This window comes from Vulpes lagopus, chromosome 3, assembly GCF_018345385.1.
Source record: "Vulpes lagopus strain Blue_001 chromosome 3, ASM1834538v1, whole genome shotgun sequence".
NCBI lineage: Eukaryota > Metazoa > Chordata > Mammalia > Carnivora > Canidae > Vulpes > Vulpes lagopus.
The window spans coordinates 146,431,909-146,456,631 of record NC_054826.1 but is presented as its reverse complement, the minus strand read 5'-3'; the positions used below and the strand labels follow the sequence as shown (position 1 = coordinate 146,456,631).

At 33.7% G+C, this 24,723-nt stretch overlaps 1 protein-coding gene across 1 annotated transcript in view; it reads right to left on the bottom strand.

The window, feature by feature from the left end:
* The window catches only part of HFM1 (helicase for meiosis 1), a 98,834-nt gene that overhangs the window by 56,143 nt on the left and 17,968 nt on the right, over positions 1-24,723 (bottom strand). Inside the window, exons 5-19 of the mRNA XM_041749784.1 lie at positions 23,852-24,117; positions 23,437-23,484; positions 15,359-15,429; positions 14,727-14,859; positions 13,914-14,065; positions 13,263-13,340; positions 12,669-12,824; positions 9,830-10,030; positions 9,659-9,747; positions 6,760-6,803; positions 6,552-6,653; positions 6,015-6,160; positions 5,028-5,122; positions 4,069-4,202; positions 3,017-3,064 (exon numbers count right to left, since the gene is read on the bottom strand). Of these exons, the coding sequence (XP_041605718.1) occupies positions 3,017-3,064; positions 4,069-4,202; positions 5,028-5,122; positions 6,015-6,160; positions 6,552-6,653; positions 6,760-6,803; positions 9,659-9,747; positions 9,830-10,030; positions 12,669-12,824; positions 13,263-13,340; positions 13,914-14,065; positions 14,727-14,859; positions 15,359-15,429; positions 23,437-23,484; positions 23,852-24,117 (1,763 nt within the window). The remainder of the gene's footprint in view (positions 1-3,016; positions 3,065-4,068; positions 4,203-5,027; positions 5,123-6,014; positions 6,161-6,551; positions 6,654-6,759; positions 6,804-9,658; positions 9,748-9,829; positions 10,031-12,668; positions 12,825-13,262; positions 13,341-13,913; positions 14,066-14,726; positions 14,860-15,358; positions 15,430-23,436; positions 23,485-23,851; positions 24,118-24,723) is intronic.

The following is a 24,723-nucleotide window of genomic DNA, read 5'->3' as shown; positions in this document are numbered from 1 at the left end:
TATATTTGCTGTGGGAAAACTGTAGTTGCTACTTATGTGGTAAGAAAAAAACTCATTAAATGAAAGAGCCAGCTAATAGGCTAAAAAGATTTTCTATAATAATACAAATTCTCAAAATAAGTGATGAAATAACATTTACAGCTTGGAACTTTTAATTTTAAATGAGGAAATACAAATTTGTATTTAATTCTCAAATAACACAACAAGGTAGGTACAAATATTATTTCACATACAAGTTAGGAAACAAAGAAATAGATAGGCTAGGTTACTTGCTCCAGGTCTATGTAACCACTCTGTTATATGACTTGAATATGGCATGGTTTTCTTTTTCCTTTTTTTTTTTTAACTTTAATCAAAGATATATACACACAAAGTATAAAGAGTCAAATATATCTACAAAGATTGTTCAAAAAAACACCAGTCTTTTCCCTCCTCTGAGTTTGCCACACTCTTGGAGCAACCACTTGTGACTATTTTGGCACTTCAGTGTCTCTAATATGCTACCATTGCTACCTGGAAAGATTCTCTGAACAGGAAGTAATGAAAGTTCAACTCTCACTGACTGATGAAGACCAGAGCAATTGTAGTAGCCTGCTGACCACAATGCTTCCATTGTTCCATGCCATAAAGCCCAGAAGATTGGAGGTAGTTCAGAGCAGGGAGTGGGAATGCCACAACCTGTTCTATCTTACACAGAGCAGCCACTCACAAAAACACAGCCCTTACAAGGAAAAATTATTTGGGAAATACTTCAGTTTAAGCAACATTGCTTAGGCAGCTTGGTAGTTTTAAGTATTTGGTTAAGTAAGGCTTTGAAGTTGTTGGTAATACTAAACCACTATTAACATGCAATAAGTTAATCAGTCCAAGAAGATCATTAGCACTATTCTAAGCAAGACAAGATTCCTTTTCTACAGAACTTATATTTTATGGAAGAAAACAATCAATACAGAATTTAATAATCAATAATAAAGTTTCAGGCATTGAAAGGTACTATGAAAGAAAATAAAGCTGAAGGAACCTAGAGAATAAGAATTTTTTAAGCTCAACTGAAGCTTATATGTATTTCTGATATAAAGCTATATTAATATCTGATGTAGTAAAGATATATTTATCCCAATTTTCAAAAGAAACATACCACCTTTACAACAGCAGGAAAACAGCAATAATAATAATATGAAAATTGTTTTACCATTCTCTCTGAAAAGGCAGATTTAATTAAGGTAGTCCAGGAAGGCTTCTCTGAGGAGTTGATATTTGATCAAAGATCTGAATGAAATGAAGGTGGAAACCAAGTAAAATATGTGAAAAGTGTTCCAGGAATAAGGAACAGAGTAGAAGGACCTGATGTAGAAACAAGCTTGGTGTATTTAAGGAACAGCAAGAGATCCAATTTAGAAACAGAATGAAAGAGGCGGAAAGTGACAAGAGATGAAGCCAGAGAAATATGCAGGGAGGTATCAAGGAGGATTTGTGGGGTCTGGTGAAAGTTTGCATTTTATTCTAGGAGTGATGAGGGAACCATTGAAGGATCCTGAGCAAAAAAGTATAACCAAATTTAGGAATGCTAAGGATCCTTCCTAAGAGATTTAAGGCAGATCTCCAAGAATACTAAAACATTATATTCAGTTATAAATAAACTTGGCTATTCTTTATATATATATATATATAGCTAAGCAAAACTTAGCTACCCTATAATAACTAAACTAAAGATGAGGCAAATATGAACTGTGGTTCTGCTAATTTAACAAGAGTTAAATAATTACAATTATCAGAATATAGCAAGACATCTCTTGGACTGTCTGATTTCTTGTATTTGATCAGTATGATCAAAATATGTTTTTAAAACTCCATTACAAAATTGGTCAATATGAGTGCCTGGGTGGCTCAGTGGGTTGAGTGTCCAACGTTAGACCCGGTCATGGCCTCAGGGTCCTAGGACTGAGCCCTGCAACAGGCTCCCTGCTTGGCAGGGAGTTTGCCTCTCCCTCTCCCCTTGCTCCTTCTCTCTCCCATTCACACTCTCTCTCTCAAATAAATAAAATCTTTACAAAAAACCCACTAAAATTGGTCTATAAATAAAGGATAATACAACTATTTTATAGATCTGTTTCTCAATTGCAGTATTATGAATATATGCTATTGCTTACCATCTTGTTTCAACAATATATTTACTCTTTAATCAAGACAATTTTACTCCTTCATCCTTATCTCTGCATTTTAATATGCCATGTGTATATCCAAGTAGAGAATAAATTAAAATAGTCTAAATATTTTTGATCTACACCAAGTGAGGGTCTAGATTAGAGTGTTGCTCTGTAGATGGACGTCTACTTCTTGATCCTTTCTATCCTCCTAAGTTATCTTTGCAGCCACTGTGAGGCTCTGAGGCTCAAATTCACAACCCCAAGATCAAGAGTTGCATACTCTACCAATTGAGACAGTGAAGTACCCCAAAATTGGCTAAGTATTTTTAGAGGATCTAAAATTTTTTCTTTCACTGAAAGAGAGTCTCAATACAATGAAGAGCTGACAATTTCTAATCCTAATAAATGCTCAACAATCTTTTGATATTTGAAAAGATAGGTAATGAAATATTGAGTAATTAATTGAAAAATTAAGCTGGGATTTGATGGAAATACATCATTAGCACAGATTAGGATAAGAAGCCCATAATCAAGTAGGCTTATATTTTCAATTAAAATTAAACTAGAAAAATGAAGAGTCTATATCTATAGGCAATATTTTCAAAGACGAGGGTCATTTTTAAAATAAAAAAAAACAAATTAACATATTATGTAAAGGAAGATATTCCAATATAACTAATGAATTCATTAATTCAGAAAAAAATACATGTGCTAAACCTTATTTGCACGTGAAAAACAAATACTTCATATATTTTTTTGAGGAAACTTTACTTTTAAAAAAAATAATTTACCAAGGAGTACTCTTACTTTCACATTGACCTTTTTCATTAAATTTATTAAAAAATATTTTACAAGGAAATACATCTAACCTTGTAATTTTGCTTCAATTCCATCTTTGTTCAATCCAGATGCAAAACCTGTATAAATTATGAAAATTCATAAAATGCTAAAATAGAAAGGACTTAACTCAGCTTTCTAGGCTCAGTTTATACACAAGTTAACTAGAAAACAGTAGTCTAACTTAGTCTTGAGCAGGGAAAAATAGTAGCTTAATGAGTTAAAACAAGGCTTAACTATCTACAGAAAATAACCACTGTTTTGAAATCCTTTCAATATCAATTGGCTATCTCTTGCTTATTTTATTGTGTGTGTGTGTGTGTGTGTGTGTGTGTATGACCATGCATACTGTATTTTTTTCTCCTGGAGATTTTAAAGTTTTAAATCTGTGTGCATTAAAATAGTACTATAACAACACAGGTTTTAATTTGATACTCAGCAATTCCAAGTATTTTTACTTTATAATCTGTACCATATGAAAGAAACTTGTAGAAACAACACAACCACATGTTAGCTTTACAAGCAGGCTGTAAATTCCAGCGGCAACAGCAATACTATATCCTTTGATTTAAACACAGGTTCAGAAAAAATTCAAGAATTTTTTTTACTTTAACATTTTAAAAATAATTTTAGGCATTTTTATTATTTTTATTTGAGTTAAATTTTTTCTAAAAGGTCTATTTTTAGTGGTGCTGATTTCAAACTTTATTAAAAGGCTAGAAATAAAACAGATTTCTCACATTTGTTTACTCTTGCCTCTAATGTCTTTTTTTTTTTTAAGATTTATTTATTTATTTATGAAAAACAGAGAGAGAGAGAGGCAGAGACACAGGAGGAGGGAGAAGCAAGCTCCATGCCGAGAGCCCGACGCAGGACCCAATCCCAGGACTCCAGGATCACACCCTGGGCCAAAGGTAGGCGCTAAACCGCTGAGCCACCCAAGGATCCCCTCTAATGTATTTCTGATTGTTATTCTTTATTTGTTACCTTTTAGTGTCTGTAACCTATTCTGTGACTTAGTAGTATAAATATAGACTCAACTGGCTTGAAAAATTTACTATTTTTTCAAATCAAAGTAACAAACCATAATGAGATGGATTTTTCAAGGCTCTGATATAAAGCAAAGTTGATCGTATCCATTCCAAAGCAATATTCACATCTGTGATGGTATGTAACACTATCTCTGCATTTAAATGTTCGATAAGATGTCTGTGTAAACTAATTAAAAAAAAACTTTGCATTAGTAATATATATTTCAATGACATAATCTTACCTTTTTAAACTGCAATATTTTGAATAATTCAATAATAATTGAATATACTCAGTGCTACATTAATAATTCATGAAAAATAACTTGATCTTCAAATAAATAAGACAAAACCTTAAAAGATAAGTTCAAATATTAAAAATTATAGATTTTTTCTTATCCTATGGCTTCAAAAAACATTATTACTTAACAAGAGTAGGGAGTGAATATTCTCTCAGAGTATTACAATCATATACTTTGCTAAAAGGTCCCGGATAACTTACTATTATTAAACAAATTTTAAAGATGTGAAGAGATGTGAAAATTAAACTCTCCCTCTTATTACTAATTTGGCCTTTTTTTTTTTTAACAAGGATACATGCTATCACAGGTTAGGAAACTACTGAATAAAAATATTATGCTTTTCTTTTTAACTATTGAGTTTCTTAAAAGGACACAAACTTTCTACTTAGATTATTATTATTTTTTTAATTATTTATTTATTTATGATAGTCACAGAGAGAGAGAGAGAGGCAGAGACACAGGCAGAGGGAGAAGCACCGGGAGCCATGCACCGGGAGCCCGACGTGGGATTCGATCCCAGGTCTCCAGGATCGCGCCCTGGGCCAAAGGCAGGCGCCAAACCGCTGCGCCACCCAGGGATCCCCTCTACTTAGATTATTGAAAAGTTTCAAGACAATGGCCTTTGAAAATCTCCTAATCAAATTTCCTTTTAATATGTGAAAAGGAAAAATACAGGCTATAGTAACATCGTTTTAGAATATTTTCTGTATTACCTGCTTTCTACAGTGTCACTACAAGCTAACATCTGAATATACTTCTCTTTTGTACTTAACCGAGTCATAATAACTGCAGTAGCTGTAGTATCAAACTGGAAAAAAATACACACACACACACACATACACACAGAAAGAGAAATGTAGTAAAAAAGAGTACATATTGGGTCCAGTTCTCTTCAATAATTCATGAATTTTATTTTATATTAAATAGTCCTTGTCCTAAACAAGTCAAAAATACCTTAAAAATGCTTCTGAATATGAATGTTTACTAAAAACTTAATTAATTATACTTCCAAGAGTACAGATATAAAAATATTATTTGGTTCAATGTTACATAATTTTGGCAATGGTAAATCAAAACAAATTTAGGTAACTGAATAAAAGTTATAAGATTTGTTCTAGTTTATATATAATCTAATCTTATAAAAATCATGATTTAGATAACATAATATTTTGACATTCTTTGAAAAGATATTCTTCCTAAATGCTCCTATGTCTATACAAATGACTTCTCTATTTAAATATTTGCTAGAGTAGGAGATGTTTTGTAATGTATATGGGCTAATATTTAGGGGTCAATACCTGGGGACCACTATTGGCATTTTGTGCTAAGACTTGGGGATGCTACACATTCTGCAATGAACAATGAAATACTGTCCCATCTAAAATGTACATAGCATCCCCATTCAGAACAAAAAACAAAACAAAAATCAAAATAATTTCAAAACCAAAAAAACCCTTTTGACAGCATATACACATTCATCACCCTAACCATCAGCCAAGGGAAACTTAGAGTATAGGCAGTATGTCTCCTTTGGTGAGACTTGTTTTACTTTTTCTCCACTAAAATAGATTTGCACTTATTTTTAAACCTAATCTGAGTATGAAATGTTAATCTCCTACTTAACAAAAAGTACACAAAAAAAGTTTTTCCTTTTTAGCTTATTTTAAAACAAGTTACAAAAATAAAATATTGTCACTTACTTGAGGTCGACCAGCTCTACCAATCATCTGTAGAATATCTGTTTCACTGTATTCTTCAAACATTCCTCCAGCATAATGCATTGTAGATTTTATAACTACTAGGTGAGCTGGTAAATTTACTCCCATAGCTAAAGTACTGGTGGTAACTGCATCAGATTAAGAAATAATTAATTTAAAGCCATATAACTTTATTGCTTCAGGTAGACATATTTTTATAAAATACATATTCTTATAATAAAAACTCATACATAGGAAATTTAAGAAAAAAGAGGAAAAGAACATTACAATGTAAAATAATAACACATCTTAAAACCAAAAAACTATTAAATTCTTACTTTTCAGGTAGCATTGTATTCAGCAGCATAATAAAGAATTAAAACTACTGTAGCATGTATATGCATGGGTAATTATGTAATTTTAGATTCTTGAAAGAAAAGCAGAAATAAGTCAGAATACTTGCTTTTTCTTTTTTCCTCTTAACAAGTAAATAGTTTTCCAAAATATCTTATAATAGCCACAAAAATAGGTTTTACTTACAAAGAACTGGTAGATCTCCAACAGTGAAAGCTCCTTCAACTACTTTTCTATCTGACAGCTCCATACCAGCATGATGATAAGCAACACCATGTATTAAGATATCTATAATACAAATACATCATCTGTTATATGCTGTTAATGTTTCATCTATAATTGACTCCTTTTATGCATAGTTGAAAACGCTATTTAAAATAATCTCTAAACCTACCTCTCAGTTTTGAATCTCTTATGGAATATGCATACTTCTGTAACCTGTTTTAAAAATACCATAACATTATTAAGAATTATTCCCATTAACATAAAAACTCTTAGTTTATTAATTATTTTGAAACGACAGATATTAAAATTTTTTCACAATATCATTGTTTGAAAATCACCTTTAAGAAGTAGCAAAAATCTAACTTTATACTCAGAAGTCCCTAAATTTACAACTCAGCAAAACAAAACAAGAAATAATTTTAAAATGGTCAAAGGGGGGGATCTCTGGGTGGCTCAGCAGTTTAGCCCATGCCTTCGGCCCAGGGTGTGATCCTGGAGTCCTGGGATCAAGTACTGCATCAGGCTCCCAGCATGGAGCCTGCTTCTCCCTCTGCCTACGTCTCTGCCTCTCTCTCTCTCATAAATAAGTAAGTAAGTAAGTAAGTAAATAAATAAATAAATAAATAAATAAATAAAATCTTTTAAAAAAAATGGGCAAAGGACCTGAATAAACATTTTTCTAGAACAGATAGACAAATGGCCAACTATACACGATGGGTGCCCACATCACTAATCATCAGGCAATAAAGTCAAATCAAAACTACAATGAGCTATCATCTCCTACCTGTTAGGAGGGCTAGTACCAAAATGACAGGAGATACAATTGCTAGCAAGGATATAGAAAAAAGAGCCTTTGTGCACTGTTGGTGGGAAGAGTAAACTAGTATGGCCACTATAGAAAACAGTATGAAGATTCTTCAAAAAATTAAAAATAGAACTACCACATCATGCAGCAATTCTACTTCTGGATTATTCCAAAGGAAACAAAATCAGTATCTCAAAGAGATATCTGTCTCCTAAGTTGATTGCAACATTATTCGGACTAGATAACATATAGAAACAACTTAAGTCTCTGAGACAGATGAATGGAAAAAGAACACCTGATACATACACACACACGGGAATATTCAATCTTAAGAAAGAAGGAAATTCTGCCTTATTCGACAACATGGATGAAGCTAGTGAACATTGTGCTAAGTGAAATTAGCTAAAAAAAGAAAGGTATGTATGGTACCACTTATATGTGGAATTAAAAAAAAAAAAAAACTGAACCAGAAACAGAGTAGAAAAGTGGTTACCAGGAGCTGAAGTTGAGGGAATTAGGAAAAGTTTGGCAAAAGGAAACTTTTAGAAAGGAATCTAAAGGAAACCAGGGATCCCCAACATTCACAATTTTTTTAAGGATTCATGATTTAATGAAGAGAAGGCAAGAGGAAAAGACATATTGGTATTAGATACAAACTCTGTGCTACACACTGTTAGGTGTCTTAGAAATGTTGCTTTATTTAATTCTCACAATAATATGGTGATACAGATAGTTGATTCCCATACTATCCCACCCTGATTAAGAAATTGAAACTGAGGGGATCCCTGGGTGGCGCAGCGGTTTGGCGCCTGCCTTTGGCCCAGGGCGCGATCCTGGAGACCCGGGATCGAATCCCACATCAGGCTCCCGGCGCATGGAGCCTGCTTCTCCCTCCGCCTGTGTCTCTGCCTCTCTCTCTCTCTCTCTCTCTCTCTCTGTGACTATCATAAATAAAAAAAAAAAGAAATTGAAACTGAGAGAAGTAATGTGCCCAAAGGTACACAGCTCGTAAAATGGCAGCACTACAACCCAAATCATGGTCTTTAACTTAATGTTATTTCATTTTTTAAAAAATTAATTAATTTATTTGAGAGAGAGAGAGGGCAGGGGGTGAGGGTGGGGGCAAAGGGACAGGAGAAGAGAATCCCAAGTAGACTCAGAGGCTGATGGGGGCTCCATCCCACCAACCAGAGATCACAGCCTGAGTGAAAACCAACAGCTGGTTGCTCAACCAACTGCACCACTCAGGTGCCTCTCATGCTGTTTCTAATATCAGCATTTCACTTCTAGAAAAACAGGAATAAAAAAGGGGGAAAAAGAAAAAAAAAGGAGAGACAAAGAGTGAAGAAAGAGTTGAAAGACCAGAAATTTTCCTTGAGTAGGTAAGAATGGGAAATGAGAAAAGGAGAAGTATGATAAATCTATATAAGAAAATTACTATCTAGGGGCAGCCCAGGTGGCTCAGCGGTTTAGTGCCGCCTTCAGCCCAGGGCCTGATCTGGAGACCCGGATCGAGTCCCACGTCGGGCTCTCTGCATGGAGCCTGCTTCTCCCTCTGCCTGTGTCTCTGCCTCTCTCTCTCTGTGTCTCATAAATAAATAAAATGTTTAAAAAAACAAAGAAAGAAAATTATTATCTAAAACAAAATTAGCAAAAAAAAAAAAAAACAAAAAAAAAAACAAAATTAGCTAATTTGGGTGCAGCAGACAACAGGAGAAAAGAAAGAGGATGAAATGGAAATTAGTTTTAAGGGTACATACAGGTTAGCTATTTCAGCTCCTTACTCTGGAAGGTTCAGGTTCAAAATAGTAATTATTTAAGTATTTATCTTGGGAGGTATATAGTCATTCTATATGAAGGATGCCACCATTACACAAAGAATTCTATAAGTTTTTAAAAATTTCCTTCAGTGTTAGTGTTCGAGCACGAAAACAAGCCTTACTTCTTGACAACCACATCTGTTTCTGACTAAAAGTCACATGGCCCAACTTGATCAACTAATTTATTCACCCAAGTAGAAGATTCCACATTATTCATTGCTACTTACAGTCTCTTTATACTTACACTTTTTTTTAAATTCCAGTTTACATTTATACTATTACTAGTTTTAAAACGACCTGGTCAATTGGTTTTTGAAATCCCATCTCTGCTTACAGAGGGTGAATAACTTGAAAAGGTGAAGGAATGAACCCAGTTTTCTCATCTCGTCTAGATAATCCCTAAAAGTCTTCTTAACTCCAATAACAAAAACGAGAAAATATACCTCTGTTTCTGTTCCACCGCCATAATAAATTTGGCATCTTTCACTAGAACAGAAGCAGCCTGTTGCACACCTTTCCTTGTTGCACAAAACTGAAAATAAATGAATAATTCTTGGATTAGTCATATTAAAAACTGAGCATTATGCTAAAAATAAGCAACAAACAATCCTTACCACAAGTGTGGGTTTCTGATCAGAGTATGTTTGTATAACACCAGCAATTTTGTAGTTGAGGGTTAAATCAAACTTAAATTCAGTTTGGTTACTTCCGCAGGGGAATCCAAGGACCACTTTCTGAAGTTTCACTGGCCTATGTTTCTCATCCATTTTCAAACATACTGCAGGTCTTTCACCATCTGAAAGCCATTCTGCAATCTTTAAATAACAGAAACATACATTAAAAGTTTTTTCTAGACAAGTTTTATGATTAAAAATAACTCAATAGTAGACTACTTAAAGTCAAGGTATAAAAACAATCAAGTAGTCTTTTTCAGTGTTACATATTCCAGTGACACTATTCTATTGATATATTGGTAAATATTATCAGTAGCAGTATTTTAGGTTATACCCACTTTTCAACATGGTAAACTCCCAATTATTTTGTTTTATTTTCCTAAGAGCCCAAAATAAAATTAAGATTGATTTTGCAGAAAAACTGAATTTGTCATTATCATTATAACCTTCCTATTTTTCAGAACTATGACTTAAATATGCAGGACACATCTTTTGAATTGTGCTAAATAATAGCCAAACAGTAACAAAGTTATGGTTGGCTTAGACTGGCAAGGGTTGACAAAATTTTTAAACAAAGGGCAAATAAATCTTGAGAGATGGGAGTGTCGAAAGCATATTTCAGACTCAGTGCTGGAGCCACTTGTTAATTTCTGAAGCTATGACGAGCAATTCTTATCTTCTTATAACCTGGTTAGTAATCAGGCTTCATGCCCTGCTCTGCAACTGACCATTGCTTTGACAGGAAGATGGATTAATGAGTTTATAGTTGCAGGGGATGGAAATATTAAAATATTTTCAAGGCTATCATGTATGCAAATAAGATCACACAAGAATTTAATCTGAAAGGAGCAAAAGGCTAAGAGTGAAAGCCTTCATTTAGGAGAAAATTGAGGAAGAGGATTTGTATAAAGAGACAAGAAAGTAGCATTCACAGATGTAGTTATTATCAAAAATGGGAAAAGAATTTCAAGAATTACAGAATATTGATATTTAATGACTGCTTACAAATCAATAAGAAAAGTTTATTATCCCAATGTGAAAAAAAGGGTAAAGAACGTGACCTGGCAAGGTGCAAAAATGTTGATTAATATATTAAAAATACTCCCTTCAGTAAAAATCAAAGCAGCACAAATTTTAAAATAAAGTGTATTTTAAACAAGAAATTTGACAACTATTTGTTTCAAAAAATTTTACTTATTTATGAGAGGGAGAGACAGAGAGAACAAGTGGGGAGAGGAGCAGAGGGAGAAGCAGACTCCCCACTGAGCAGGGAGCATGATGCAGGGCAGGATTCCAGGACCCCAGGATCATGACCTGAGCCAAAGGCAGATGCTTACCCGACTGAGCCAGCTGAGGCACCCCAACAACTATTTAAATGTAATAATAACAATAATTTGTTATAAACCCAGTGTTAGAATACAGAGAAATGGCTGAGGATGGAAGTATAAATGACTATACCATTTATTAAAACCACTGTGTCCTTAGAGTTTTACATATCCTTTGACTCAGTTATTTCACTCTAGAAGTTCATCCTAGAGAAATAATCATGATTTTTAAAAAAAAATTTTATTTCAATTATTTATTATTTATTTTAAATTTATTTATTTTAGAGAGAAAGAGGGCATGAGAGCAGGGTGAGAGGTAGAAAGAGAAGCAGACTCCCCGCTGAGCAGGGAGCCCAATGCAGGGGTCAATCCCAAGACTCTGGGATCATGACCTGAGCCCAAAGCAGACGCTTAACTGACTGAATCACCCAGACGCCCCTATCATGATGTTTTCAAAGATATTATTAAGTTTAGCACCATTTACAATAGCAAAAAGGGAAACAATCTTCCATCATTAAAGCATTAGATAAATAAATCATAATAAACCCACAAAAGTTGTACTAAAGAAGAGTATCTAAGGACATGGAAATGTCTGTAGGTGACATGCAAGTCATAAAGAGCATGCATAATATTATTTCACCAATATGTCTGGAAAGATAAACACTAGGTTTCTGTTGATCATATATACTCAAAATACTTATAGTTTTTTGAGTATAGAGATCAAGTATATTCTTGAATATGAACAAAACAAGCTGTCAACTTAAGAACTATAAATGAATGATTACTTTTGCCAAATTAAAGATAAAGGCATAATTTTCCATTGGATTAGACAATATGGGAACTATTTGTCAAATTTCTAAGTAGTAGGAGAAAAACGTCATACTAGGCTGAGAAGTAAATAGGAGTGAGAAACAATGAAACTGTACTATTTTTTAAGAAGTTTACCCAAATATTGAAGAAAAAAATTAAGACACATATTTATTATAGCAAGTATAATACTGAATACAATTATTTTCACTTTTGTACCTATCATTAGTGCTTACCATAACACGTCACATAGAATATGGAAAGGTGGGTGGTAATCACTTAAGCAATTATTTTCATTTTCCACTATACTTTGATATACATCTAGAGTCAGCTGATTAAAACAACCATAACAAATTATTAGTCACGTTATTATGAGGTATCTGAAACCCATAAAAGCCAAGACTTTTAGATACTAGTAAACAACACACTTGTACCAAAAACGTTTCATTAAACCAAATCAACCAAATATTAAGACCTAATACTGCCACACCTATGAGATCTAACCAGAACTTTTTACAACATACTTTGCTATTAAATTGGTTATAGGATTTACAGGAAAAAAAAAAATCCTCACTTTCCTCTAGGATTAAATGACAAAATATTTCACCAGTCATAAAAAAATCTGGTAGACAAAAATTCTAACTTACATCCTCAGCATTTGGAATTGTTGCAGACACAGCTACAAATCTCATTGGAATAACTGTGCTATTTTCTGAAGGAGGAGATAAAGACTGTACAGTTTTCATTCTGCTGACTACAACTTCAAGAGTTGGTCCACGGTTTTCATCTTTTACAACATGTACCTAAGTAAGAAATCAAGAAAAAAAAATGATTGGCTATAAAAATTAAAAACTATTTAATCAATTTAAATCCATAATAATATTAACATTCTTCTTTTTTTTTTTAATTTTTTTTAATTTTTTTTTTTATTTATTTATGATAGTCACAGAGAGAGAGAGAGAGGCAGAGACACAGGCAGAGGGAGAAGCAGGCTCCATGCACTGGGAGCCCGACGTGGGATTCGATCCCGGGTCTCCAGGATCGCGCCCCGGGCCAAAGGCAGGCGCGAAACCACTGCGCCACCCAGGGATCCCCCTATTAACATTATTCTTTAAGAAAATAAGCCTTTCCACTTGAAAGGATAAAACAAAGACACAGTTTGGTTGAAAATGTCATTTCTTTCTATCCATTCTAATCACCATTTTACGTTTATCTCTGGAAATAAGTAAAGTGTTCACTACCTCATCAATGAGAAAGAGTCTAACCAGCTGGACCAAAGAGTTGTCTCTCCATTTCCTAGTCATGCTATCCCATTTTTCCTAAAGAAAAAAGTACAACTGGTTTAACATGGTAGGAAATTATAATAAATATTAAGATATCAATTAAAATTTTAACATGATATAAACAATGGGCAATATTTTAATTCATGTCTTAAAAGTATCCTGAAAAATATTTAAAGATTAAAAACATTTTAAAGGATTCTGATAGTCTTACAAGTGCTTCAAAAACAAAACCCCTATTTATTTTTAAGTTTAACCAAAAATATACAAAATTATAGTCTAATTACCTTTTTTAAGTTCTACGAAGGTCCTACCTCTGTAATACATTAAAACTTGGATAAAAGAGTACAAGCAAAAAGTATGATTACAAATTATCCTCAATAACGAATTGCCTGTTCATGTCTTTTGCCTGTTTCCCATTTGGTAATTTGTCTTTTATTTACTGATTAGTAAATACTCTTTATATAACCTGAACAGTAGATTTTTCATGTTTGTTTTTTACATAGCAAATACATTCTTCTACTTTGTATTTTCTTTTAACTTTTATTCTTGGTGAAGAGAAAGATATTTTCTAATGAACGAAGGAAATAATAGAGTTTAAATAACACCTACTGGAGTTGTCATAATAATATGGGCATGTTGGATCTCAAATAGGTCATCCATTACTGTATCTCCAGTGAGTTCTTTACAATTCAATCCTATTGGCCCAAATTTTTCTTTCCAATCATTGAAACGCTGACTACACAGGGCTTTTATTGGTGCCACTATAACAATAGAAGATATTTATTTTGAATGTCAGTACAACTTTAAAATTACTTTCACAAACACTGGTTAATAAAATTAGGATAAAACTATACATCTAGGAACTGCCTAATATTTATAAATTGAAAGAGTTAATATAAGCATATTACTTAGAGATACAAATATAATCACCAGAATCACCACCACTCCAGACTGAACTAAAAATAGAAAAAGTAACTGTTCAGGGTATTATAACTAAAATCACAGAGATGTAAAGCAGATTACTGGTCTTCATTATAAGCCTTTTCGTGATAATATATTTTTTAACCATGTACATAAACTACTTTGATGAAAAATTTAAAATATATATACCTAAGAAAAGAGAGGAGAGGTTCCCATGAAAATTTTTTAGAATTACAAAATGTTTGAATTTATTTTTCTTGTTGTCCTTTAAAATATAAACATGTAAAAGTCAAATTCTCAATTCAAATACTAGTTTTTATTTACAACTCAGGGAAAATGTGTTTTGAATTTAATATAACAGACAAAAGCAAATGTGATCTTCATTAAGAATGTATGGAGAACCAAATATTAATTCCTATGGCTCGAATTCAAATTTCTTACTTTGCCTCAATGTTTTTGCATTACTGTAATTAATTACTCTTACAATATATAAATACTTACTATAAACAATTTTTATGTTTGACCATGGCAATGGTACTTCCATTAACAATCTTGTTATAGCTAGTTCAAACGCCACAGTTTTCCCAGAACCAGTTGGAGCACAAATCACAAAATTCCTATCTGTGTAAAGAAGCTAAAAAATTAAAAAAAACTTTTTAAATAAAATTTAATCAATCATGGAATATATAGCATTTTTCATTCACACTCTCAATTTTCTCATAGAAAATATGTAAGAAAGACTCTGGAAGAAGAATTCAAATTATTTTTACCTTTAAACTTATTAAAATTCTAACCTTGCTTGGATCCACAACCCTCAAAAAAAAACAAACAAAAAAAAACTACTAATAATTTATCATTTTGCTTTATTTGTGAAAGTAAATTGTTAGGCTAGAAGAAAATAATAATTTATTTAGCTTTGAAATAAATTTTATAAATCTAATAAATATAAACAAGCCCACCTATGAAAGACACATGATTTCATTTAGCAAACATTTTTTGAGTTCCTACAATGTACCAGTCACTGCACGTGGCATTGGAAACAGAAAGATGAATGTGATCTAGTCCTTATCCTTAGAGAACACACAATCAAATTAGAAGAGGCAGATAAGTAAAAATCATAATAAAATACTTACATCATCAAAGGCTTTGGACTGTATATAGTTGAAATATGGGAATTCTTTGAAAATACTTCTAAATTTTGCCGCTTAGAATAGCATTAAGGAGTCAAATATTTCACAATTTTAAGAATTGGTTACTTTTAATTAATTTATGTATTTTTGATTACTTTTAATTTAAAATTTCAATTAATTAATATTAACTGTGATAATACTTAATGATGAGGCCTTAATACTTGCTGTTTTAACATCATAAGAAAGGAATTAATAGAGAGACGGACCAATGTGGCAATATAAGAAGCTCCTGAACTTTCCCTCCTCCCACAGATGCACCAAAAATACAACTATACAAGGAGCAATTCTGAGAAAAATCCAGCAATTCACTGACCCCTACACATTGGGTAAATGAAAATACTCCCAATGAAATGGGTAAGAAAGACTGAGACAACTGTTACCCTAAATCCCATCCTTGGCACAGCATCATACAATTAAGATGAACTCCCAACTCCCAGCTTCTCCCTGAGGAGCAAAGATTTTGGACCACATATTTAGAGCCCCAACCTTTAAAGCTCCCACCTGGGGGATAAACCCCCCAAACACCCAACTCCATAAGCCAACAGGGCTTGCATTTATGAGACCCAAAGGACTACAGCAAACAAACAGTTCTTACATAGGCACAGGAACAACCCCTCTACCTCTGCAGGTATATATTCAGGCTCAATGCAGAGGGAGCAGCAAAAAATGTTCATCTCCAGTTTCTACCTGGAAAGGATTTCACTTCATATTTCTCAGCTGCTATCTCAGGTTCTGGCTTCTAATCAGCCTGCACCTAGGTGCTGATTACAACCCTGTCCTTTTGGACATTGATAAGTTTTGGCACAACTATTAGAAGCAACTAAGAACTAAGACAGTGAGTTAGGCAGTCAGAAAGGTTTTAAAGAAAACTAGGATCTTGGGCTAGGTTAACTGATGAGGCTCATCTCCTATACAAGACCAGTCTGTCAAGACTGGGAGAGGTGGATGTTTTATCTAATGTCTGGAACCAGAACAGAGGGTTAAAAAAAATTAAGAAATGGGAATATGTTTCAAACAAAAAACAGGATAAATCTCCAGAAACCAAACTAACTAATCACTTACTAGAAGTAAGTGATTTAATTTACCAAATATTTTTAAATAATGCATAAAGATGCTCCTTAAGGTCAGGAAAGCAATGCATAAACAAAGTAAGAATTTCAACAAAGTCATACAAGTTATAAAAATGTACCAAACAGAAATCATAGAGCTAATGACTATAATAAATGAACTGAAAAACTCAATAGAGGGATTCAACATCAGACAAATCAAACAGAAGAAAGGACCACTGAACTTAAAGATAGGGCAATGGACTTAATCCAGTCAGAGGAACAAAATGAAAAAAGAATTTTAAAAAAATGAAGATGACTTAAGGGATTTATTTTATACTAATACCAAAGCCAGATAAGAATACTACAAGAAAAGAAGATTACAGGCCAGTATCACTAATGAACACAGACGCAAAAATGCTCTACAAAATATTAGCAAACTAAACTCAACAGTACATTAAAACAGTCATACACTCATGATCAAATGGAATTTATTTCTGGAATATAAAGATGGTTCAACATCCACAAATCAATCAGCATGATACTCTCATGTTAAAAAGTTAAAGATTAGGGGTGCCTGGCTTGCTCAGTCAGTAGAGTATGTGACTCCTGATATTAGGGTCATGAGTTCAAGCCCCACAATGGGCATAGAGCTTATTTAAAAAAAAAGGTTAAAGATAAAAACCATATGATCATCTCATTAGATGCAGAAAAAGCATTTGACAAATACAATATCTTTTCATGATAAAAACTGTCCAGAAACTGGGTTAAAAAGGAATGTACCTCAATATAATAAAGGCCATATATGACAAGTTCATAGCTTACATCATATTCAATGGCAAAAAGCTGAACATTTCTGTCTAAGATTAGGAACAAGTATGTCCACTTTCACCACTTTTATTCAACTATTAGTGGAAATTCTAACCACAGCAATTAGGCTAGAAAGAGATATAAAAGGTACCGAAACTGAAAAAGAAGAAATAAAAGTCTCTATCCACAGACGACATATTATATATAGAAAATCCTAATACTTCACCAAAAAAACTGTTAGAACTAATACGCAAATTCAGTAAAGTTGCAGGACACAAAATTAATATACAAAAATCAGCTGCATTTCCATACACTAACAACAAAATACCAAAAAAAGAAATGAAGAAAACCATCTCATTTACAATAGCATCAAAAAATAAAATACCAAGGAATAAAGTTAACCATCCAATGTAGCATTAAAAATAAAATAAAATGCTAACAAGTAAATTTAACCAATAACTATAAGACACTGGCAAAAGAAATTGAAGACACAAAAAAATGGAAAGATATCCCGTGTTTAAGGATTCAAGAATCAATACCACTAAATTGTAAACTGCCAAAGAAATTTACAGATTCAATGTAATCCTTATCAAAATTCCAACTGCATTTTTCAGAGAAATATGAAAAACAATCCTAAAATTCATATGTAGCTACAGAAGACCCCAAATAGCCAAAGCAATCTTAAGAACAACAAATCCAGAGGCATCACACTTTAATATCCAAAATATCCAAGGAACTCATACAACTCAATAACCAAAAAACCCCCCAAATAATCCAATTATGGGACACTCTGTGGAATATTTTTACAAATCTAGTATTTTTTTTAAAAGAAATTTGCAGTTTATACCTATAATCTGATTTACATGTCTGGGCATGCTGCTCCCTCTGCATTGAGCCTCAATGTATACCTGCAGAGGAAGAGGGGTTGTTCCTGTGCCCATGTAAGAACTGTTTGTTTGCTATAGTCCTTTGGGTCTCATAAATCTGAGTCCTGTTGGCTTATGGAGTTGGGTGTTTGGGGGGGTTTATCCCCTGGGTGGGAGCTTTAAAGGTTGGGGCTCTAGATATGTGGTCCAAAATAATCCAATTTAAAAATGGGCAAAGGACCTGAATAGACATTTTTCCAAAGAAAACACAAATGGCCTACAGTACATGAAAAGATGCTCAATGTTACTAATCATCTGAGAAATGCAAATTAAAACCACAATGAGATATTACCTCACATCTGGTAGGATATGAATTTACAAAAAAAAAAAAAGATAAATATGGTGAGGATGTGGTGAAAAGGGAACCCTTAGACACTGTTGGTAGGAATGTAAAGGGGTACAGCAATTATGGAAAACAGCTGGAGGTTATGATCTAGCAATTACACTTCTGCGTACATATTCAATGTGGGGCTTGAATTCACAACCCTGAGATCAAGATCTGAGCCGAGATAAGGAGTCAGTTACTAAATGGGCTGAGCCATCCAGGTGCTCCTAGGATACTCATAGGAAACAAAATCAGTATCTCAATAACTATAATCCTTTTTTCACTGAAGCATTATTCACAATAACCAAGGTATGGAAACAATCTTAAGTGCCTGTCAAGAGACAAACGGATAAAGGAAATGTGAAATACACACACACACACACACTGAAATATTATTCTGCCTTAAAAATGGAAGGGAATTCTGCCTTTCTTTTCTTTTTTTTTTTTTTTTTTTTGACAAATTGGATGAACCTGAAGGGCATTATGCAAAATCAATTAGAAAGAGAAAGAGAGGTGATGGAGAGTTGAAACTAACTTAATGGTGGCAACTTATTGCAATGCATATGTACATCAAATTATCATGTTGTACATCTGATATAGTACATTCAAATTTTATTTGTCAATTATACCTCAATAAAGCCAGGAGGGGAGAGAAATGAACAGAAATTATCACAGTCCCCAGTAACACTCCATATTCTGAAAAAATTTGTAAAATCCCTATGTGGAAAGAAGGTTTATACAAGGCTTATAATTTGACAATTAAATCTGATGGAGTAGATCCCTGGGTGGCTCAGTGTTTTAGTGCCTGCCTTTGGCCCAGGGCATGATCCTAAAGTTCTAGGATCAAGTTCCACATTGGGTTCCCTGCATGGAGCCTGCCCGGGGCATGATCCTGGAGACCTAGGATCGAGTCCCACGTCGGGCTCCCTGCATGAAGCCTGCTTCTCCCTCTACCTGTGTCTCTGCCTCTCTCTCTCTCCCTCTCTCTCTCTCTCTGTCTCTCATGAATAAATAAAATGTTTAAAATAAACAAATAAATCTGACGGAAAAGATGTAGAAACTTGCATATGTGCCAGTATTTCAAAACTAAGTGTATGATTTATCTTTTGAAGAGTGGTGTTTTTTTATTCATGTTGAGTAGGCCATTTGATTTTTATATCTTTTTTAAAGTTCCAAATTTCACATTTTAACTGTTGATTGTGTTTCATTAGCTGATGTGTGTTTCTGGTCACCTAATCCTGAAATGCTTTGTTTTCAATAATTTAGTTGTACTAAGTGGTGCAATTATCAGCAATTATCAGCATATTGCAATATAAGCATATTGCAATATAAGACCTTAAACTGTCCTTCCTCCATAAGAAAGCTCAAAAATATTAATATATATGAAGAATAAGTTGTCCCCTCTCCAAGCTGAGAGTCCATTGTTAGTTCAGGAAATATTTGTACTTACATGGTATTCTTCTTAGTCTGAGTCACAATTATCAACCACAGTTATTAAACACTATATACAAAATACATTACTGGATTTGGAAAGCTATGGGAAGCTGTAAAGAAGAAGATGAGTTCTTACAATGGAAGTTATTTTATTCTATTAGGAAACATAAAACAATATATCTGAGAATTCAAATACATAATTGTTTAAGCAATTACATTTGTATGAACATATACAAAGACTGATGGACTGTAGTAAGTGATCTTGTTAAAAAATTAAATGAGAACAATTCCCTGCTTTGTCTCAAAGCATATGGCTACAAGGACCTACATGATCTTGCCTCTCCCCCTACATTTTTGTGATTCTGACCTCAGGTCCTACTAATCTTGCCTCTGACTAATATCCTCTAGCTATATCGGCCTCTTTTCTGTTCTTCAAAAACACTGGCCATGTTCCTGCTGTAAAGCCTTCCCTCTGCCTAGACTGCTTCCCTCATTTCCTTCACTTCCTTCAATTGCTTACATCTCTTTTCAAGAAGACCTACCCAAATTACTCTACTTAATTCTAAACCTGAGCCCCCAATTATAGCATCCCCAATTTAATATCCCTTACTTCTGCTCCACTTTTTTTATTTTCCATATTATTCATTGCCTTCTAACATACTATATGACTTATTTATACACTGTTACAATTGTTCAGATCTATCTTCTTCCCCATACCTAACCCAAGAATGTTAACTCCTCAAGGGCAAGGATTCATTGTCTGTTTCCTTAACTGACATATCCCAAGTACCTAGAACAGTGCCTAGCACACAGTAAGCACTCAATTAATATGTTTGCATTTATTAAATCAAGTAGATAATATACAAATCTTCATTTTACTTTCAGTTGTACAGAGTATCAGAATATTTGTGCCAAAACAAAAGTGTAATTTTGAGTTTGTCAATCCATCAAGCTTTTGAAAGAATCCCATTTTTCCTTCAAAATATGTCTCTTCCTATAAAATATTTATTTGTAACAAGCCCACAAGTGAGCCATCATGCTGGTTTTTGTCTCATTAGGTAGTTCCACATCAATTTACATTCACAAAAATGAATCTTTGATTCAGAGTAGATGTAGAATTAGTTTTCCAGCTCATGAGAAAACTCAACTACTAACATCATTTATCATCACTATAAACACTTGATATCAAGTTTTTCCTTTCATTCAACAAACTCTCAGCAGTGTCACTGCAATTATATGTTATAACAGGTAGGAAAATGTCTGTAGAATTGAAAATGACAAGACTACTATAGCAAAATCAAACTGACCAAGCTTCTAGTATCCTGAGGATTCAAATATAGTAAAATACCATAAAAGAATCAGAATATATGTTGTGTCCAAGTAATTCCAAAACTCTCAAATTATCATGAAAAGTATTTAATCTTCCACTTTATTTACTTCTTTTTTAAATTTTTATTTTTTTATTTGAGAGAGAGCATAAGCAACAGGGAGGGGCAGAGGGAGAAGCAGACTCCCCGCTGAGCAGGGAGTCCTAAGTGATGACTAGACCTCAGGACCTAAGATCATGACCCAAAAGGATGCTTAACCAATTGAGCCACCCAGGCGCTCCTAGTCTTCCACTTTAAATACAGACTTAGAAATAATAAAGAGCAGCAGTTCTGTGAGTTTGACAGCAAATGAACATTTTGGACAATAAATCAATGCACACAAGAGTAGGCAATAGTCTTAACTAACAGAGACCTAAACAATAGAACCATTTCAGCTGTGCTAATATAGCATGAAAATATTTAAAACTCTTCAAAAGTTACTGTCATATTACGGCAAGTTCCAGTAAGGGATAAGAAGCCTTTCTCATCACACAGATAATGAAACTAACTTTTAACTGGTTAAGGCTAACCTATTTCCTATGTTCCAACTGTATTTAGATTACCAGAGAGAAGAAAATACAACAAAATTGAGACACCATGCTGAAGAGAAGCACTAAAAGCTGACTATATCTGAAGTTATGATATCATCATCTATAGCCCTTTATTGTTCTCTCCTTCCATTCTAACTTAGTTCAGTTATCTGCACTGGAGGCAAATTTTCATGATTGGTCAGGCAAATATCTTCTAACCATACCTCAGAATTATCTCAGTCCCCTGAGTACACAGGATTAGAATCACTCTTCCCTAGATTCCTCCAGCTCAGCTACCCAATATCTGGAATTTATTTTCTGTTTTGCCAACTAGACAATAACTTTGGTGGAGCCTAGAGCTTTCCCCAGCTTTGAGTCATTAATTCTACATTCCTAAAGCATGGTTTTGATGATATAACTTGGATCTGCTCAAAAATACTGCATGATTTCTCCTCATTGCTTAATAAATTAAAAAAACCTCCAGACTTTGGAATCCATGGCATTAAATAGCCTGATCCTAAGATACCAATCTTAGGATCATCAAACATTATTTCCTACTACCCCTGTAATCATAGCTCTTATTTCAGCCAAACTGGGATGCTGGTTCTTTCTAACATATTCCACACTATTTTACCCCCAGGTTGACTCATGGCTACTCTTTTTTTTTTTTTTTCATGGCTACTCTTTTGCCAGAACAGCTTCCTTTACCTGCCTTTCAGTGTCTTCAGAGATAGGAAGATAAATAAGGAGTGGTCCTTCCCTTCAAGGAGTTCATAGGTCACAGGGAAATGGTCACATAATAGTCATAGCTGCTGGATTATAATAAAAAACAGTAAGTACACTATGTTATAGACATACACAGGGCATCAAAAAAGCAAAGAGGATGTTACCTCCAAAACACACATACATACTCAAAATATTTATATTGGAATGCCCAGACATGTAAATCAGATTATAGGCATAAACTGCAAATTTCTTTTAAAAATTCCTAGATTTGTAAAAATATTCCCAATCTGGGCATCCCGGGTGGCTCAGCGGTTTAGCACCATCCTCGGCCCAGGGCGTGATCCTGGAAACCTGGAATCGAGTCCCATGTCAGGCTTCCTTGCATGGAGCCTGCTTCTCCCTCTGCCTCTGTGCCTCTCTCTCTATATGTCTCTAATGAATAAATAAATAAAAATCTTAAAAAACAATTCCCAATCCACAAAATGTCCCATTCTCATTTATTTCCACTACCCATGTTTATCCAAATATGCTATCCTTACCCAAAGTGTAAGAAATTATCTGTATCTGTTTGTAAGTAAATATGCTCAGAATTCAGCCAATATTTCAAATCTTATTTCTGTACTTATCTTATCACAAACTGGTAACAAGCAATTCACAAACTGGCACCAGTCTGCAGACCACACATTGAATAGCACTGACAATCACACACACTGGATCTCTTACGTGATTCAAAAGATTCACTTTTCCTTCTTTTTCTTTGTCAACCAAAAAAAAAAAAAAAGACACAATGGAATAATATGCTTACAAATTTTTATTTCAAACATAAAGCTGCTGTAGTAAAATAATTTAAAGGATACGGATTTCTGTGACAGCCTTCAAAGAATCTAAATCATTTTCTGTTGCCCCTAAAAAAAATTCAACAAATTTATACAGGTATTTTTTAATCTCTCCCATGCAAACTGGTTCAATAAAACTAGTATAACTTTTTTATTAAGAGCACAGTTAAATTTTAGATCATAGTTATTTCATTTTGTATTTTTTTTAAGTAGGCCCCATACCCAACACAGAGCTTGAACTCATGACCCTGCTCTACCAACTGACCCTAGATCAGGCACCCTAGATCATAGTTGTAAAATGCAATATGATCAAGAAATGCAGAAATTTTACACAGATAACCTACTCAAATTTATTATTTTTTTATTCTTCCTTAATGCTGAAAAATTCAGACCAGATTATACCATTATAAAACCAACTGAAAAAGCAAGGAATTACCTTGAACTTCATGAGGTTGGGATGCAACTGAAAAAGTTGGTCCTTTGAATATGTCTTCTCTGATTTCAGAAGCTGAAACAGCATTGCTTGCTGCAAACATATTAATGTCTGAATATTGATGTTTCTGCTTACTATTGCTACATTTCCATGATTCCCCTTTGTTCATTTCTGTTGGGACAATTTTCACTGAGCCAACAGAAGACTCCAAGTTTGTACTGTCATTAGAATAAACAGCCTCACGTATATTGTCAGATATTTTAAATAATCTGCAAAACAAAAAAACAAAACAAAACATGTTTGTACTTGTAACAGCTGCTTAGAAATGGGAAAAACTATTGGCCCCTTTAAAAATGCCCCATAAATTATGGTTTATTCAAACATAAAATGTAATCTTTCTCCTAAAATATGACTTGCTAAATTTACCACTGACTTGCTAAATTTACCACTGTCACTTTTCAGAAATTCAAATCCCTTACAGAAGAACCCCTGAGACAGCTCCAAGGATATCTGTCTCCTGCTATTCAGACCCTTTTCAAATTAGGACTTCATGTCAGGTCAGAATCACATGACTAGCAGAGTATTGCAGAAGTACAAGTGCGTGACTACCAAGGGAAGGTCACAAAAGATACTGACACTTGTGCATACTCTCTTGGATCATTCACACTCGGAAGAACTAGCCACTACATCATAAGAATACACAGGCAACCATGTGGAGAGGCCCATGTAGACAGGTATTGTGGCTTCTTGTCAGTAATAGCATCAACTTCCCAAACATTATCCACTAATCATTTTAATTTAAAAAATACTAAATAAGTATAGGCATCAAGAAGAATACTTTGCAAAGAAGTATTTTCTTTGCAAAACATGGGCCA